This window comes from Coffea arabica, chromosome 2c, assembly GCF_036785885.1.
Source record: "Coffea arabica cultivar ET-39 chromosome 2c, Coffea Arabica ET-39 HiFi, whole genome shotgun sequence".
In the NCBI taxonomy this organism is placed as follows: Eukaryota; Viridiplantae; Streptophyta; class Magnoliopsida; order Gentianales; family Rubiaceae; genus Coffea; species Coffea arabica.
Window position 1 is genome coordinate 32,890,489 of NC_092312.1, and position 19,586 is coordinate 32,910,074.

Consider the following 19,586-nt stretch of genomic DNA (forward strand, 5'->3'; position numbering starts at 1 on the left):
CTTATTGAAAATTAAGTGTAATAACTGAAATTTAAACATGTGAGTTATCTAGCGGGTAAGTCACTAAAAGAGAGCCAAAGAGGCCTCTTATTGCTAAGACACATGAATGCAGGCCAAGAAAACAAAAGAATGGTTAGTGCAATTGATAGTACACATAACATATTGGGAGCAATTAAGAAAAGAAATACAATAAAAGCAAGTAAAAGGGGTGGAACCCCTTCCCTCGTGCCTAAGGTGCTTAAAAGAGGGTGAGGCTGACTCTAACCTAGGAAAATTCTAACATGGATGCATGAGGTTGGGGTTCACTAATGCGACTAGACTCGATAAGGTTTAAAAGGTCCCCAAGCCTTCAGACCCAAAGGCCAAGGGTCATCACTCCCAAGGCCTTCGATCGGTGGCTCGAGTGATCCCTTAGGTAGCGCTATGGGCGCAGTGCACACCATCCACCTACCCAAGGCAATCAATCCTAATCCTACAAGGCGGTGTGGGATAGCGCCCACGAAAAATACAATAAAATGGGATAACAATAAGTAAACGTGCACGTATGAAGTATTCCCTATTTTGAGGGAAAGGGTTGAGAACCACGTGAGGCTCTAAAGGTGACACACCCTCCCCAAATGCAATGCAAAGCGCGAAAGTAGGAAACTAGGTTCAAAGTTCTAAAAATTCTTGGAAGATACTTTTCCAAGATTCTAAACTAAAGACATTCAAATTTCAAGTCAAAGTGGCTGATTTGAGCATACAAGACAGTTTCAGTCTTGTTTTTTGACAAATTTTGGAAATTTGACAAAATTCACAGAAAGTGAACTAGCATCTAAAATTCGTAACACAATAAGAGTTCCATACAAAGTTTCAAACACAACAAACGGAACTAAATTTGGAGTCAATAGTATCAAGATATCATAGTTCAAAACCGGTAAAATTTCACTACTAAACAGTGAATTTTCAGATTTTAAAAGTAAATTTTGGGACATCATTTGGGTATCAAAATGGTCTTAGAATAACACCAAATCTGGTACAATTCAACTTCCATATGAGAACTACTCCTCTATCAAAGTTCACATAAAAAATCGTACAGGAAGGTAGTTAACAAAACTACCAAAGTTTAGGGAATTCTTAAAGCAAATCTATGCTTTCTTTTCCTTTTTCAAACATTTTGCCCAATGAAATCAACTCCAATTCTATCCATTTTTGAAACCAAGGTTCTAGGAACACTTAATAAGCATTTGACAAGCAATGGACGTCAAGATTTTTGAAACAAAACGTCCCAAATCAAACCTAACCAGTCGGCTAGCAAGAAGAAAAAGATTTCCAGATTTCCAGCTTTGTCATAGTTTGGAAATTGAACCATATGTCACTCAATACAACTTGAAATTGAGAATGGTTGGTGGCGTTGGAAACTAGAATAAAAAGGCTACATCATCAGAATGATTCAATTTCAAAATCCATTCACAATTGAGAGAAAATAGAGCCACAAGATGCAGCTTCTACCTTACTCTTGGATAGACCATCAGAATAGGACAGCAACTTTGCCGAATCACTACGGCTCATTCAGTTCGAACTAGAAAGTGAATTTTATACCGTTGGAAAGCTACAAATGTCAAGTTTCAAATGCTGCAAACGGCACTCGATTTTGACTTTTGTACAAAGAGTTGTGTTCAATCAAAGGGGCACTATTCAGACTGCCTGAACACATTTTCCAGTTTTCTTCAAATTTCGAAATTTCAAGTTTTGCTCAACCAATTCAAATGATTTTTGGTAGAAACTTTCTACACATCATATATAACATATATCAACCAATTTCACAGCAAAACAACCCACAAAAATTTGAAAGGCAAGTACGAAAAGCACTAGACAGATTCGGCCAGTTCTAGTCCTCTCATTTCTCAACTTTCTTTCCATTTCTAACCGTAATTCCTCTCATTCAACACATAAACAACATTAAACAAGCATTTAATCCTCAAGGAAGCCACCTAGAGGTCACCACAAGACCGCTAGCCTAACATTTAAATCAAGAAATTAAACACCTCAAGTCCACTTGCCTAATCCATGCTTAGGGTTCAAACACTTGCAAATCCAATCGTAAATCTTGTATTAAATGGAGAGATTAGATGAGTTGATGGTTACCTCCTTAGCTCTTGAAGAAACCAGAAATTTCACCACCAAAAACTTCCAAGAATCACAGCAAGATGAAGCCGTTCACCAAGCTCAAGCTAATCTCCAAGGGATTTTGAGGTTGGATGCAAAGTTAGAAGTGATTTGGAGCAAGAATGAGCAAGATGGATTAGAGCTTAGCTTTCTTTCCTTTCTTTCCCTTGCTGTTCAGCTGGCTATGGAGTGAGGAGAGAGAGAGAGTTTTGTTTTGTGGAGCTTCCTTTGGAAGCTTAAGGAATTTGTGGGCAAAAATCTTACAAAAGTCAAATAGGAATAGTGTCGTGCGCGGTATCGTACCACCGTTTTTTTTCCTCTTGTTTGTTACTCTTGTGCACTAAACCTCCAATGTAATTTCTTTAACATTATAATTATTCACTCTTAGTAGTCTAGAATAAATTTTTTAAATCTCCATTTAACCGTTCCGGCTCGAAATACCCTGTCGCGCCCCACTTTTTGAATGTAGTGTGGGAGTAGTGTGTGAGATATGTATGTGAACGTGTGAAAGCGAAAAGAAAAGGCCATGGGATTGTGAAATGCGACGGTTTGGCCAAATAAAGTTCAAAAAAGGGTTTTTTGGATGAAAAAACGGAGTCGCCACTTGGTATGGAGTTAGGGTGTACCAAGTCACCCAAAAATGATTTTTGTTTTTGAACGAAAAAGTAAATAAACCCTTTTTAAGAACTTTTAGGTCTACGTAACCAAAGAAAGGAATCGGGGGTCACATTTGATAAGGGAGAAGGCAAAGGCAAAGCCTAAGGCACTCCCTTACCCTAGCAAGAGCTAGTTGCGTGACTTAGCCCCACTTTTCCTAATTCTTCTACCCAAGGTATGTATCGCATGTTGGATATGACTAATGGATGCGAAAAGGGAAAAAAAATGCAATCCTAAACCTAAAATGTTTCTCATGAGGCTTTTAGGTCCCAACCACATGAATTGTGGTGGCCAATAAGGATAGCTCTCATGGAAGTCATGATTAATGCAAGTGAGGACTCAAGTGCAAGTGTGCAAGTGTGAGAAAATAAAGGTGCTTGTGTGTGCAAATGAATGAAAATAGGATATTAGATACGTATAAGTTCAATTTGAGTGTCATTTGTGAGGTAGAAAAATAAATGAGGGATAGGAAAAAGGTGACGAGAAAATGGATTGAGAAAAATCTAAGTAGTGAGAAAATGTGGCTAAAAGAGTGAGGAGGTGATATAAAAAGAATGCAAGTGTATGACCCTAAGGGAATGCATCAGGTCGGGCACGGGAAGAACTCCTAACTTTACGACTTTGATTTTCCCTTGGATTAGAAGGAAGAACTGGCGTGCTAAGGCTATTTTGTAGCCAAACTCGCTCGTTTCCCTTATCGAAAGGGGACTCTCAAGCAAATGTACCCTATAACTAGCATGAGGATGCAAAAAAGCCTAAAATGAGGGGAAAAGGGTTAGAGGAGCATGCCAAATGATAAAAACTAAAAAAATGCATGAAATGTAATGAACATGCAAGTATGCACTAACGAAAGGGAGACGGCCTATTGAGTCTAGCGTTGGACTAGCCCTTTCTATGAATTCTACTAGCGTTGGACTAGTGGAAACGGAATAATGAGCCACAACTAGCATTGGACTAGTGTGGTGACGTACATTCATCCATCACATTCATCTATGATTATAGAAAGCAAGTAGACATGCAAATCACCTATAAACACGTAGCACATAACACTTAGCATGCTCGACTAGATGCAATAGCCTATTAAAGCAATTAACACATAGCAACAAAAGCAAGCAATCAAGCTAATGAACCTATTACATTTGCTAACTAAAACAAAAGGGGAAGGGGAAGAATGGATAAGAATGCTCGCCACGCCCTATCTATTACAAGCCAAGAGGTGTACACATACTCCATTAAAAGAATAACTTAATAAAAGCAAGAGTAAATGAAATAAAGGAACTAAAGAAAAGCAAGGAGAGCAAATTAGACATGCAATTCTCACTTAGCACGTTGGATCACATAGGAGAGACAAAAAAGATAAAAGAAGTTATACCTCCCTTGAAATGGAGCCCTAATGGAGTGAAACCACTTATTTACCCTTCAAAATAATAAAAGAGTCAAGGCATCACTTTAATCAAGAAATAATCACAAAAAGACAAAAGTAAACCTGAAATTGAATCAATTAAATCATGTAGACAACCCACATTTAAGAAATCAAAAGAAGAAAGGATTTGATTGCAAAAATTAACAAAGCTTTGGGGTCAAAATTAAAGAAAAATAAAGTTTAGGGGCCTATTTGCAATTAAGTTAGGGACCCAATTGAAAGAAGTTGAAAATGTTCAGGGCCACAGTACAATTAAGGAGAAATCCAGGGACTGATTCACAAATTTGCTTTCTGGTTTCTTAATGGATCAGGCCATTGGTCCATTTTCTAACTTCTTCTTGGGCCAAGACCAGTTGGCACGCTTAGAAGTCCAAGGAAAAACAAGTGGGCTAGTATATTGTTTTGGCCCAAAAAAAAAAAAGCCAACCAAGCAGACGGGCCTTGATACTCTAGCCCCAGCCAAAAGCCCAAAAATAAATTGAACCCTCTTACACAAACCCAGCCAAATATCATTAGCCAAACATAAGTCTAAGCCCAACAAGATAACAAATCAACTAAAATTATTTAAGCTACAATTATGACCTAAAACCAAGAATTAATCTACCCCAAAAGACTACTTAAGAAAATGAGAAGATGACAAAAATCCAAATGGGTGAAATTAATTCAGCTTTTCCAATTTTTGGGGCTCAAAATACAATTCATATAAGGACCCATCTGAAGGATTTATAAAAGCTTTGAAGTCAAATTATGAAGTTCTAAAACTTTGGGGTTAGATCACAAAGAAGGGGAAAGTTTCGGGACTGAAAACACAAATTTAACAAATGGTCATCTTCTCCAAACAGATTAGCCATCCACTGCTGTTTTCATTTTTGCTTTGCGGACAAATGAACACCAGAAAATTCAACTCTGGCTAACCCCAAAAAAAATGAAACTCACACAAACTTGTTATCCTACCATTTCAATTTGATTTCATTCAATCCGGAAACATGGGAAGCAGAGAAGTAGAAGACAGCAATGCATCAAAATTTCTTAAACGTAAAGAAAAGAATCGGCCAATTCAACCAGTTTCTCCACACGAAAATGTAAACAAGGCATCTTCCAATAAGAATTTTCAGCTCAGGCATTTCGTCGAACAGATTAGGGGCATCAGGAATTTCATCAGATTTTTGCTCAATTGAAGTTATGATTGGCCCCAAAATTGTTCAAAACATAGGGAAATTCAGTCCAAACAATCACAGATAGCATGTATGTTTCACAATCATGTACAACCGGCAAACATTGCAATGAGCAAATTCAGAAAAGACATGCTTTTGAGAGCTTCCAACGTTTGTGTTTGAAAAGAAACAGAAATTGAAAGGCAGAGGACAGCTTACGATATTTTCTCTCGGTGAAGTTCCGAAGGCGGCAATGATGGATTGGCGGTGTGGTGGTGGCGCTTTCCTGGCAGCGGCAACTCCGGCAGCTTCCTCGTGTAGCCAGACCCCTCCTCCGATGCTCCTTTCCAGTTTTCGAGATTTTCCTTTCCTTCCTCTGGCTATCATTCGAATCCTCCGAAGGAAACCCCTCCAATTTCCAGATTTTCCCCTTTTGTTCTTGTTCTCCTCTTCCCCTCAACCGAGAGCCTCCCTCTCTGTTTTCTTTTCTTCTCCCCGTTATCTCCCTCGGCTATCAACTCTCTTTTCTATTTTTCTTCTTGCCTTTTCCCTTCCCTTGTTCTAGTCGGGCAGCTCTCAATTTGTTTACCGAAGCTCTCTTCAATCTCCCCCGAACTTCCCCCAGCTTTCCCCTGCGTTTTTCTCCTCTAGTCGCTCTCCCAATTCGCTGAAACTTTCATGCCCCAATCCTAGCCGCCCCCTCTCTACTCTCTTCCTTCCCGAAGCTTTTTTCAAGAAATCCCCCGTCCGCTGTGTTTCCTCCTCTGTTTTTCTTGTTCATTTTCTTTAGACCAAGCCCCCCCGTAGCTCTCTCTCTTGCTTGGTTTCCTTAGCCGTTGTTCCCCAGATTCTTTCGTCCGCCGCCCTCTGTTTTTCTTGTTTCTTTTTCTCTTGCTTTGTTTCATTCTACCCCCCTCTCAGTTCTCTTTTTGCCTGTCCGAAGCCTTCACTCTTTTCCCCCTTTTTTTTTTTGTTTCTGCTTGCCGAAGCTGCCCCCCCTTTTCCTGTTTTTCCAAAAACCTCCTCCTATACACTTGTCCCATACTTCCTTTGACACTTGTCTAATGATTGTTTTGTACACTTGTTCAACATGCACACTTCCACCTATTTTGCCATTTTCATTTTCCTTCAAAAATCAATTAAAGATAAGTTAACAATTTTCAAACCAAATTTAAGAGAATTAAAGCCACTTTTAACATCTTACAAAAATAAAAATGATGAATCTAACCCAATTAAAAAATAAATAATAAATGATAAAAATGAAATTAAAAATAAAAAAAATTTGGTGTCTACATACCCGAACTTCCGATTCACGCGCGATAAAGTGAAACTTAAAAGAAATTCTTGTAACGATAATATAACTAACTAATACTAGGGTAAATAATCATAAAAATAACTATTTTAGAAATAAAACATGAGTCCTCACAAGTTAGCCCTTATGTGTGACCCTAATAATATACAAAAGTATCATCCAACTGTCCATAAATAAACACTCTTAATTCGTGTGGACTGAATTGGTCTCATTCCGCGATACTTATAGCTTCTACTTCGTCTTACGAAAAAATTCCAGATTCAACCAGTTGCTAGTGTCTTGGTCCTAACTTCAGGTATACGCATTGTAACCAGAAACTAAAGACACCTCCGTAAACTAGACTCGAAACCCTACCACTTCTGTGAAGACTACTTCCCTAGATTTGCTCATTTGCCTTAGAAAAATTCGCTCATCATCTCTTGTTACTCCATCTGCCAGATTTTCTGTTCATAATCTATCTCTGGAAGAATTCCTAATCTTTAAGTTAAACAATTAAAATCTCTTCCTTATTACTCATGATGTTTAAACCAGTCTTTACCTACTATTAATCTTCCCAAAGTTACAGTTTTAGTGCTCTTCCCAAGTTCCAAAGCAATAACTCATTAGATTTAACAATCCAATTCTTTTGACAGATTTGAACTCATCACTGAAGCCTTGTAAAAATGATCTTTAAGAACTGGGTTTTATATCCCCAACATCTAAAATGTTCTTTTACAAGTAATACCCCAAATATATGGTCAAATCTTGGGTGAAGATTGCCTTCAATTCGTTGCTTAAACCCACAAGAATCAAGTTTCCAAATCTGCTACGAAACCTGACAGATTAGGAAACCAGTTTACTTTTTTTTTCTTTTCTTCTTCCCACTTGGAGAAAACTCAAGAAACCTTTTCAAAAGTTATCCAAACTTTTAAAATCTGATCTTTTACATGTTAGGAGGTTTCTGGTTCAAGATTCTTGCAAAAATTATGCTTAAGAAAACGTTTTATTGACATACAACCCAGCCTCGTGCAAAAGCTGCCGCACACGACCAGTTCTGAATCCGAAATTGAAAGACCCTTCTAAAATTCGAATTTTAGTCTGAAATTTTATACACAAACCCCACACATATAGGCCCATAACATATCAAAATTTCATCAAAAACCTCAGCCTCTAAGGCCACGAACAGATTCCATACTTTTGCCCCTACAATCTGTCAAAACCTGTAGACTATTCCTTTCTAGTTTAAACGCTCAAACCTTTTCAGTTTAACCCCTTACAACCACGTATTAAATCACAAGTCATGATAGCTGGAATGAGACTCACAGTCTGCATGTTTTCTTCCTCCAACAAAGTACTCAAATCACATAGCTATTTACTAAGTTCATGAGACAAGTGTTTTACCTCCTGGTATGTGCACCTCATTTGTTCCCAAGTTTTCTTGAACTCCAGCTGTCTCTCTCACTCCCTTTTCCTCGCTGTTGGTTGCTGAAAAAAATGCAAGAAGGACGGCTCCTCATTACCCTAGGTGTACTTATATAGACAAACCCTAATCACAATCCCCTTTGAACTAGGTTTCCTTTCCCTTACCCGAACTGATGTTATGGTACTAGTCCTGATTCATTCCTAATATTGGCCCATATCCTTGGTTATTATATCCCTACATATATCTCGGATGCCTAACCATATTTGGACTAGGAGTAAGGCAGGTATATAATTCTTAATATATATATATATACATATATACATGTACACAGCTACTATTGCAACATAATTACCCATTTGGTTATTGGACTATCTACCCCCCTCTTATTTATTATTATTTTTTCACAAAATTATTATATGAAGTACATCATTCCTACCTATTCCAAATTATCCTGTTCAAAAATTAATTTCCAAATAGTCACAAAATACCGTAACCAATAAGGTTCGAATTCCCTTCCTATGAATTTCAAAAGAAATCAATTGAGTCCTAGATTTTAAGCCTGATGGACTTTCAATTCAATTAAACAATTTTTTCCCAATTTCATGAATTTGTTTAAGGAAGGAAAAATTACGGGATATTATATTCTACCCCTCATACACAGAGTTTCGTTCTCGAAACTTACGTACCTTATGTGAACAGATTGGGGTAACTTGTCCTCATCTCATCCTCAAGTTCCCACGTAGCTTCTCTTGCATCATGATTTGACCACCGCACTTTACAAAGGGAATTGTCTTGTTTCTCATGACCCGCTCTTTTTGGTCCACGATTCTTATGGGGCATCCTTTATAAGTTAAGTCTGAATCCATAATTATCTCTGGTTGGTCTTGCAACACGTGCCCTGGGTCCGCTACATACCTCCTTAACTGTGATACGCGAAACACATCATGCACACGTGACAATGAAGGTGGCAAGGCCAACCTGTAAGCCAGATCCCCAACCTTATCTAAGATCTCATATGATCCAATGAATCTAGGGCTTAATTCCCCCCCTTTATGAAATCTCACTACTCCTTTCGTAGGGGATACATGAAGGTACACCTTATCACCCTTCCCGAAGTCCAAGGGATGCCTCTTAGAGTCTGTTCAACTTTTACTACGGTCTTGTGCAACCTTTAACCTTTGCTAAATGATCTTAATCTTTTCAACCGTTTGCTGTATCAACTCCGGGCCAGTTACCAACTTTTCTCCAACTTCATCCCAGTACAATGGTGACCTATATTTTCTCCCATATAAGGCTTCAAATGAAGTCATTCCGATACTACTATGGTAACTATTGTTGTAGGAAAATTCTATGAGTTTAACCAATTTATCCCAGTTCTCCTTAAAATCCAACGCACAGGCCCTTAACATATCTTCCAAGGTCTGTATGGTAGCTCTGATTGCCCATCAGTCTGAGAATGAAATGCTGTATGTAACAGCCCCGCATTCCCCTAAGGCGTACCAAAGGGGTTAACGAACTACCTGCCCAACTCTCGCCAGAACTACCAAGACGATTATACACAAATTAATACATTCCGAAATATATTAGCGCTCTTAAACAATTCAACAACCATGAAACGGAAAATGAAAATCAAAACTGAAGATGAACAGTGCCTGCCACATCACAATCCGGCCGGATTCCTGGCCGAATTGGAGGCAGTAGCCAACTCAAAAATTTTTTAATTTCCCTTGCATATCCGGCCAGATATCCGGCTGAAAAACTGGCCGGATACTAGACCGGATTCGATGAACAATACCCGCCTAAAAAATTTTTCTTTCTTCGTTTAAATTTCGAACACGTCCGAAACTCTACCAAAACATATAAACTTTATCTAGTCACTAGAGATCATACATTCACAAGTATATATGCCACACCACATGAAGAAACGCTTTTATATATACACACGTGGGTACGTTTACAAATCAAAAGTATCATTGAAATGACATACATTTAGGGTTCCAACTTTCGAGGAGCTATACAAAAGAACAAAAGAATATCAACTAGCTTCCAAAATCATGGTTTCCAAAAGTTGATCCCGTAAGGAAAACAAAATTAACGAGGGGTGAGTTTTCGCTCAATGAGGTACCAACAGGTTATATAGTCACGAATCACAGAAGTACACTTTAACAATCCCATAAGCCTTACTTAAATACCAAGGAACATCACATTTAAAGGATACGGATGGCACTCAAGTGCCAATTTCCCATCTTTGCATTACTTGATCTCAACTTGTTTTCACTCCACCAATATTCAAAGAAACGAACATGACCGTAGACTTCACTTTACACCAATTACCTTCCACCATACATTCCCCTTACCGGGCCCGAACACCTCACAGAATCAGAAAGGGTAATACTCGCGTATACCATAAAGTCGAGGAGATAACACTCCACTCGATGAACAGTACCCCATAGTACGTTATCTCATTGACCAGGCCCTTGCCGGCTCGACTCGATTAACGACCAATGAGGTTTGATCTCAGATATCACAGTAAAGTCGTTGGACACATGCTCCAAACGACACCAAACCATGTACAGGTAACAATTGCACAGTTATACAGTAAACAGTTATTCAAATAAGAAAACAGGAGTGATAAAGTACACTCTCGTCTCAAAAAACGTAATTCACAGTCATTCAGTCCAAAGATTCAAGTACAACAATCATGTAAGCATCAAATCATACAACGGTATACTCGCCCGTTCAAATATAGCACATTCACAAATTTCCGTCCGACGTATGCCTTGGATCACCGGCACATCCTATAAATAAGAAATCACAATTGAGACCCGAACACGAGTCGAATACCTATTCAAGGAACTACTAAAGCAAGACAAAAAATAACTAGAAAGGGAAATTAAGGAACATTTGGTGCTAAAAGCATAAACAACCCCAAAACATTTCCTTTCTACCCAATTTCAATTCAAATTCCAAGGAACTCAATATCCCCAAACTTTGGACAGCATTTCCCCTTAATTTCATACTTTTCCATCCTACAAACAACCACCAACAACACATACAATTTATAGGCTATTCAACACACTTAATGAATGTTACAATACCCTTCAATCTTAGCCACTTAAAGGCTCAACAACCAACCATAGCAAACCCTAATCTTGAAACCCTAAAACTGAAATTTGCCCTACAAGCGGAAATTTTCCGCAAACAACCACAACTAACATACAAGAGGTTCATTTTACACCATATCAAACTACCATTCCGTGTCCCAACAATAATCAACATATAAAATCAGAAAAATCACCAAAAATTCTAAAATTCATCAAACTCTACTGTAACCCATAAAATCTTCCACAAAATAACCTATTTAGCCACTACAACCCACTAATTAACCATTATTAAAGCAAAGAGAGAACTTTTTTATCCAACTTACCTCAAAACTCAAGAAAGCTAGCAACTTAGGGCTTCCCTTTCAAAATCACTCCACCACCTTCTTGGATTCCTCCTAGCAAGGGATTTCTATGGAGTAATTTGAGGTTTGGTTGGTTGATTCACCAGATTTAGCAAGAAATGGAAGGCAAAAGTTGAAGTTTCTCTCTTTTTTCTCTCTCTAATGAAGCTCGGCCAAGAAGGGTTAAAAATGAAGCAATAGTTTGGTCAAAATTAGTTGTAAGAAGGTAAAAGTATCTTGGTCAAAAGTCCACCCTCGAGTAGAAATGCGACACGTGGCACCTTTTATTTTATACCTATCCTCTTGTCTCTCCAAAGATAATTATATCAAGATGATCTCTAATTATCTCCTAACACCTAGTAAATTACTCCCTTAGTACAAAACTAAACCGAATCGTCGAAAATTTTACACTTAACCCACTAGCGGGTCCCACATTCAAAATTTCCTACTATTGTCACATGAACTAACTTATACTAGAAAAATGATTTAAAACCTCTATTTACTGATAAAAATATCTAGAAAATTTATATAATAAAAGAAAATATAGAAAATGCGCGCAAAGAAATAAAATAATGCCTAGAAATTAAGAAAAATTCCGGTTTCTCACACTCTCTCCCCCTTAAAGAATTTCGTCATCGAAATTTCTCACCTTGATTCACAAATAACTCAGGATATTTCTTTTGCATCTCTTTTTCTACCTCCCAGGTTGCCTCTTCTACCCCGTGGTTTCTCCACAAGATCTTTACTAATGAAATTTGCTTGTTTCTTAGCTCTTTAACCTTTCGATCGAGTAACTGCACAGGTTTCTCCTCATAGGTGAGTGACTCATCTATCTCAATCTCCTTCGATTGAAAAATGTGAGTTGGAGCGGGATAATACTTTTTGAGAATCGAGACATGAAAGACGTCGTGAATCCTGGACAAACTTGATGGTAACTCAAGTCGATACGCCACTTTTTCAACTCTTTGGAGAATCTTGAAGGGTCCTACGAATCGTGGTTGAAGTTTCTTTCCTTTACCTATTGTGACACTTCATAAGGGTGTGATCTTAAGGAAGACACGGTCTCCAGTTTCGAACTCCAAATCTTTCCTTCGATTGTCCGCGTAGCTCTTTTGTCGGTTTTGAGTTGTTTGGAATCTTTGATGTATTAACTTGACTTTTTCTTGTGCATCCTCCATCCATGAAATGGTTGTTGGATCTAGAACCTTCATTTCGCCTACTTCATCCCAATAGATCAGTGATCGGCACTTCCTTCCGTAAAGCGCTTCGTATGGTGCCATTTGGATCGATGAGTGGTAACTATTATTATAGGCAAACTCCACTAAGGTCATGTGTTGGCCCCAACTACCCCCAAAATCTAAGATGCAAGTCCTTAACATATCCTCAAGGGTTTGTGATGTGAGACGGATCTAGACGAACGTCAAGTTGAGTGGATTTTGCGGAACTTTGACCCTTCTAAAATCACGAGCCACGAACTAAGGAGGATCCTTAACCCAAGACTAGCCAGTTTAGTGAACCAAAGTATATTTAGAAGAACGCCACAATCAAGGAGACTACTTGATTGATAAGTTCGATGAACAACTTGAGATTAATTCTCAAGTATTCAAAGGAAATTCTCTTGAAGCAAGAGAGAGTGAATAAACTCATGAATATGTTATAAAATCTGAATTCCTTTAATGAATGAAAACCTAGGCTATATATAGCCTTACAAGACTCAAACCCTAAAATGTCCAATGGACGACCTTGCCCTTCATTAAGGGTGAAAATGTGTAACAACTAATGGACTAAAATTAAGACTCTGAATTCGGCCAAAGTGAAGTGAAAATTGACCGAAATTATTAATACTAACAAACAACTAATAATGGTAAATAAAACCCTAAGTAGCAAGCTAGTACTCCATGAACTAGTCTGCATTTGGTTCTTCAATTTGAAGGAAAGTGTAGAGAATAGTTTCTCCATTATGTAATCCTTCAATGGTCCTCAAGTCATCACCAACTCGTTCTTGAATCGTGCAAACAAGAGCTTGAAGTGAATCTTGAATTCTCCTAGCACGCGCTCTTGTAATTGGACCACTGGGTATTTGCATGACCTGAGCACTAGAAGTTTGAGTAGCCTTGAGCCCCTCCTCATTAGTCCCCTCCTCTTGAAGGCGATTTGTCCCCAAATCAAACTCATCGTCTGCATGAAAAGGACTCAAGTCAGATACATTAAAAATAGCATGTACCCCATACTTACCTGGAAGTTCAAGTCTGTAGGCATTGTCATTGATACGCTCCAGGACTTGGAATGGACCATCTCCCCGTAGAAGTAGCTTACTACGCCTTTTGACTGGAAACCTCTCTTTGCGCATGTGTATCCATACCCAATCGCCAGGCTCAAAGACCATCTTGCGGCGCCCTTTGTTGGCACTTTGGATGTATTGAAGGGTACGCTTCTCGATGTTGGCCCGCACCTTAGTGTGTAACTCACGTACAAATGCAGCCTTGGTCTTACCATCCAAGTTAACTCTCTCATGAACAGGTAAAGGAGTTAAATCCAAAGGTGTGAGAGAGTTAAAACCATACACAATTTCAAACGGTGAATATCGTGTAGCAGAATGGACAGTGCGATTATATGCAAATTCCACATGTGGTAAGCAATCTTCCCAAGACTTAATGTTCTTTTTAATAATTGCGCGCAATAGGGTAGATAAAGTCCTATTTACCACTTCGGTTTGACCATCAGTTTGTGGGTGACTAGAAGTAGAAAATAGCAATTTAGTACCTAGTTTACACCACAAAGTTTTCCAAAAATAGCTAAGGAATTTGGCGTCCCTATCAGAAACAATAGTGCGTGGCATGCCATGTAATCTAACTATCTCACGAAAGAATAAATCTGCAACATGCTTAGCATCATCTGTTTTAAGACAAGGAATAAAATGGGCCATTTTGGAGAAACGGTCAACTACCACATAGATTGAATCATGTCCTTTTCTAGTCCTAGGTAGTCCAAGCACAAAATCGATTGACAGATCAACCCATGGTTCATGTGGAATTGGCAAAGGCGTATAGAGACCATAAGGGTGTACCTTTGATTTTGCTTGGTGACAAGTCACGCACCTCTCAATGTGGCGTTCCACGTCACTCCTCATGCGTGGCCAGAAGAAATGTTCATGGAGAATCATTAAGGTCTTGGCAATGCCGAAGTGCCCCATTAGCCCTCCTCCATGAGATTCTCTTACTAAGAGTGTGCGCATGGAGCTCTTGGGAATGCAAAGCTTGTCCTTGTAGTATAAGAACCCCTGAGAGATGAAATAATGCTCACGAGAGTGTCGTGGCAAGGAGGAAAAAATCTCACCAAAATCTGAGTCAGTTGCATAAAGTTCTTTAAGGAACTCAAAACCAAGCAACTTAGCATCTAATGTAGTGATAAGTGTGTGCCTTCGCGAGAGTGCATCAGCCACTACATTCGTCTTACCTGTCTTGTATTTGATTACAAAGGTAAAACTGTCAATGAAGGTAATCCATCGTGCATGTCGCTTACTCAACTTGTCTTGGGACTTGATATGCTTGAGCGACTCATGATCGGTGTGCAAGACAAACTCACGAGGGCGAAGGTAATGTTGCCATGTTTGTAGGGCTCGCACTAAGGCCATGAGTTCCTTATCATAGGTTGAGTAGTTTAGAGCAGCCCCATTCAACTTCTCGCTAAAGTAGGCAACTGGGCGACCTTCTTGGAGTAAAACAGCTCCAATACCTATACCAGAAGCATCACACTCTACTTCAAAAGCTTTGTCAAAGTTAGGTAAACTAAGAACAGGTGCATGTGTGAGCTTGTGTTTAAGTAATTGGAAAGACTTAGCTTGTTCCTCTCCCCAATGAAATTGCACATCTTTCTTGACAATTGACGTTAGTGGGGCAGCAATTGTGCTAAAATCCCTGACAAAACGTCTATAGAAGCTTGCCAAGCCATGGAAACTTCTCACCTCACTCGCATTGGTAGGGGTTGGCCATTCACTAATAGCCTTCACCTTGTCTTGATCAACATGAATTCCCTGCTCACTTACAACATAGCCTAGGAAAATCAATTGATTTGTGCAAAATGTACACTTCTTAAGGTTAGCGTAGAGGCTTGCCTTGCGAAGTGCATCGAGGACCATTTGTACATGCACAACATGCTCATCTAGAGTCTTACTATAGATCAAAATGTCATCAAAGTAAACGACCACAAATTTACCAATGAAAGAGCGTAAAACATGATTCATGAGTCTCATAAAAGTACTTGGTGCATTGGTTAGCCCAAAAGGCATGACCAACCACTCAAAAAGTCCATGTTTTGTTTTAAATGCAGTTTTCCATTCATCTCCTTCTTTCATGCGAATTTGATGGTAACCACTTTTCAAATCAATCTTAGTAAAATGATAGCACCATGTAATTCATCAAGCATGTCATCCAAACGAGGTATGGGATGGCGGTACTTTACCGTGATGGCATTAATTGCCCTACAATCAGTGCACATTCGCCATCCTCCATCTTTCTTTGGAACAAGTAGAACTGGGACAGCACAAGGGCTTAGACTCTCTTGAATCCAACCCTTACCATGCAACTCCTCCACTTGTCGTTGTTGCTCCTTTGTTTCCTCAGGATTGGTCCTATATGGTGCCTTGTTTGGCAGGGAAGAGCCAGGAATGAAATCAATTTGATGTTCAATTCCCCTTAATGGAGGCAAACCATTAGGTATATCCTCAGGAAAGACGTCTTGATACTCCTGTAAGAGGTTAGTAATAACACTAGGCAAAGAAGCATCAAGAGCATTAGTGAGTAAGGATTCCTTGCCAAATAAAATAAATAAAACCTGATTAGAATGCAAGGCCTTTCTCACATCTTTTACCTTGGCAAGCATGCTGGGTTTTCTCTCCTGTGCGGCCTCGAAGACCGAATGAGAGTGGTCCAACTTGCTTGAAGAAGGGTCGGCCAACACCAATTTCTTAGTTTTGCCGTTGTCCTTCTTGGTGGTAGCATGCAAGTCATACTCTTTTTGTAGACTAACTTGATCCTCATGAACTTGTTGAGGTGTAAGAGGTGCAAGTGTAGTCTTTTTACAATTATGCATAAAAGAGTATGTGTTCAAGAAACCATCAAAAGTGACTCTTTTGTCAAATTGCCAAGGACGCCCTAAGAGTATATGTGCAACTTGCATTGGTACTACATCACACATAACATCATCTTCATACCTACCAATGCGAAAAGTAACCAAAACTTGTTTAAGAACAGGTACCTCGCCACTGTTGTTTAACCACTGAAGCTTGTAGGGACGAGGGTGCTCACTAGTTGGCAATTTTAGTTTCTCCACCATCAATGCACTAGCAACATTAGTGCAACTTCCGGGGTCAATCACCAAGCTGCATACCTTGTTGGTCACATGGCATCTAGTGTAAAAGATGTTGTCACGCTGAAGCTCATCTTTACTAGCTTGAGTAGCTAGTGCCCTTCTTGCTACCAATCCAACCTTGTCTTGAGTTGGAACTTCCACTATTTCATCTTCCTCTTCAACCAAGGAAGGCATGTCTTTGTACTCCTCCTCTTCATCGTCAGTGACAATGTCTCCATTTGGTAGCACAAGCATGGTCCTTGGATTTGGACATTGGCTTGCAATGTGCCCAATTCCTTGACACCTCCAACATTTGGTGTCACGATTCCTAGGTTTTGAAGTTTCAATTGTTGGCTTTGAAACAACTTTGGAGTCGGTTTTGGTAAAAGGTGGCCGTGAGCTTGACCCTTGATCTTGCTTCGGCTTTGGAGTGGTCCAAGCATTCGAACCTCTCTCTTCCCTTCTAGGCTGGAATGGTCGAGTAAATGTTTGTGGATGAGGGGTATAATTTCTGGTTGTACCCCTCCTCTTGAGCCTTTGCTCAATCTTGATAGCCTTCTCCACCATATCTTCGATCTCCACATAGTATTGAAGCTCCAGTTGATCGGCTATTTCAACCCTCAGTCCATTGAGAAATCTTGCCATTGTAGCCTCTCTATCTTCTTGAATGTCAGCTCTCAACATGGAGATTTCCATGTCCTTGCAGTAGTCCTCGACTGAGCGTTGACCTTGTGTCAAGGTTTGAAGTTTGTGGTACAAGTCTCTATGGTAGTGACTTGGTACAAATCGCTTCTTCATCAGTCTCTTGAGCTCAGTCCAAGTGGTTATAGGTGGCTCTCCACACCTTCTTCTGCTTGTAGCCACTTGTTCCCACCAAACTATGGCATAGTCGGTGAATTCGACTACGGCAAGTCTCAATTTTTGTGCATCGGTGTAGTCATTACAATCAAATACTAACTCTACTCGACTCTCCCATTCAAGGTATGTATCCGGATCAGATCTGCCTTGGAATGGAGGAATCTTCATCTTAATCCCCTTGATGGCATCACCGATTGCTCTTGTGGTTCGCTTTGGTCTTCTTTGCTCGTATGCCTCATGTTCTGAATCAGCATTGGAGTCACTAGATTCCCCCAGGGTGGATTTTCCTCTAGATTTCCTAGAAGAAGCCCTAGATGAACTTAGTTGATCAATTTGCTCATGGATTGTTTCCAACCTTTGGTCAAATCTCCTCTGCATGTCCTTCCACATATTATCCATTTTAAGTGACAATTGAGCAATGGTAAGTTCATTTTCCTGAGACATGGTGAAACCTGCAAAACTTGACAAATTGTTAGTAGGAAATGTCTCACTTGCTCCCTTAAGTGTTTCACTCCGCTCGTGTGAAGTCACTCTAATGCTCTTACCAATTCACCTCTCAAGCCACTTGGTGGTTCCCTTTGAAGAAATCAAAAAATTTCTCAAGGAAATTCAATCAAACCTTAGTCAGGTAGCTCCCAATTGTAGCAAAGTAACAAAAAACAAAAGTAGAAACGGAATGAAATGAGAAATGAAATGAGGAATGACTGATAAGGAATGAAACGAGGAATATCCAAAAACAATGGTGGAGTTTCCCAAGTGTTTCCTTAATTGCCCAATTGATTTTTTTTGGAAACAAGTTAGGTGTTGGACTTATTTGGAAATTTCCTTAAAGTCGGCTAACCAAACAGAATTATTACCAAAATTTTGTTCAGATTCCCTCTCCAAAAACCTTCCAAAATTTTTCCAGATTCCCTCTCCAAAAACCTTCCTAAAGTCGGCTATAACAAATCAGAATTGTTCCCAAAAAAAATTCCAGATTTCCTTCTCTTTTGAAACCTTCCAAAGTCGGCTGCAAAACAGAATTTGGTAGCTTAAAAATTTCCAGATTTCTGCTCCTTTTAAACCTTCCAAAGTCGGCTGCAAAACAGAATTTGGTAGCTTCCTAACCCCAAAATTTTTCCAGAATTACCTCTTCTTAAAACCCCTCAAAATTTTCGTCCCTTACTCTCCCTCAAGAACAACAATTCGGCCCTCCCCTCTTTGCTCCACACAAGGACAGTTTTGACGCTTGGTGATAAACAATGGCTTCACAAGATGACACAAGCAACGTCACCCAAGAATACCCCAAGCGGCCTACTCAAGAAACTCCCAAGAGGTTTACTCCTAAGCCAAGAAAGCCCCGTATGGATGCAAGGACGTACAAGAAACTGTTTATACGTAGGGAGGTGCAAATCTTCAAGAATCAAGATGGTCAAGATCCTCAAAAAACTCAACGGGTGATACAAGTGATCAAGGCTCAAGGTGTGCCACATTTTCAAGAGGAGGTTGGTCAAAACTTTTGAGTAGTCTTTTCTTGATGTAATTTTCTGGTTTGTTGGAACAATTGCAACAAGACAGAATTGGCAAATAAAAGTGCGGCTTCCTTCTTTGTTGTTTGCTACCCGAAAGCCCTTTCTCTTTTCCTTTTTTCTGTTTTTTTTTTGACTCTAAGAACACACAAATACTCGGCTGTTTTTTTGGGTAAAAATTCCAGAATCTAATGTCAAACCAATGTTCTCCTTCAATCCTCCAACAACTATCAAGACATGTATCAAAGTTTCAAGACTTCAAGATTAGTTTCAAGGAACTCAAGAAACCCTAGATTATTGTAGTCCCCCTTCAAGATTCCAACCCCTAAC

At 39.4% G+C, this 19,586-nt stretch overlaps 1 protein-coding gene across 1 annotated transcript in view; it reads right to left on the reverse strand.

The window, feature by feature from the left end:
• Positions 1–18,147, reverse strand: part of LOC140035620 (uncharacterized) — a 32,411-nt gene extending 14,264 nt beyond the window's left edge. Inside the window, exons 1-3 of the mRNA XM_072076923.1 lie at positions 15,978–18,147; positions 14,640–15,276; positions 13,777–14,276 (exon numbers count right to left, since the gene is read on the reverse strand). Coding sequence (XP_071933024.1) covers positions 13,777–14,276; positions 14,640–15,276; positions 15,978–18,147 — 3,307 coding nt within the window. The remainder of the gene's footprint in view (positions 1–13,776; positions 14,277–14,639; positions 15,277–15,977) is intronic.
• Between the last annotated feature and the right edge of the window lie 1,439 nt (positions 18,148–19,586).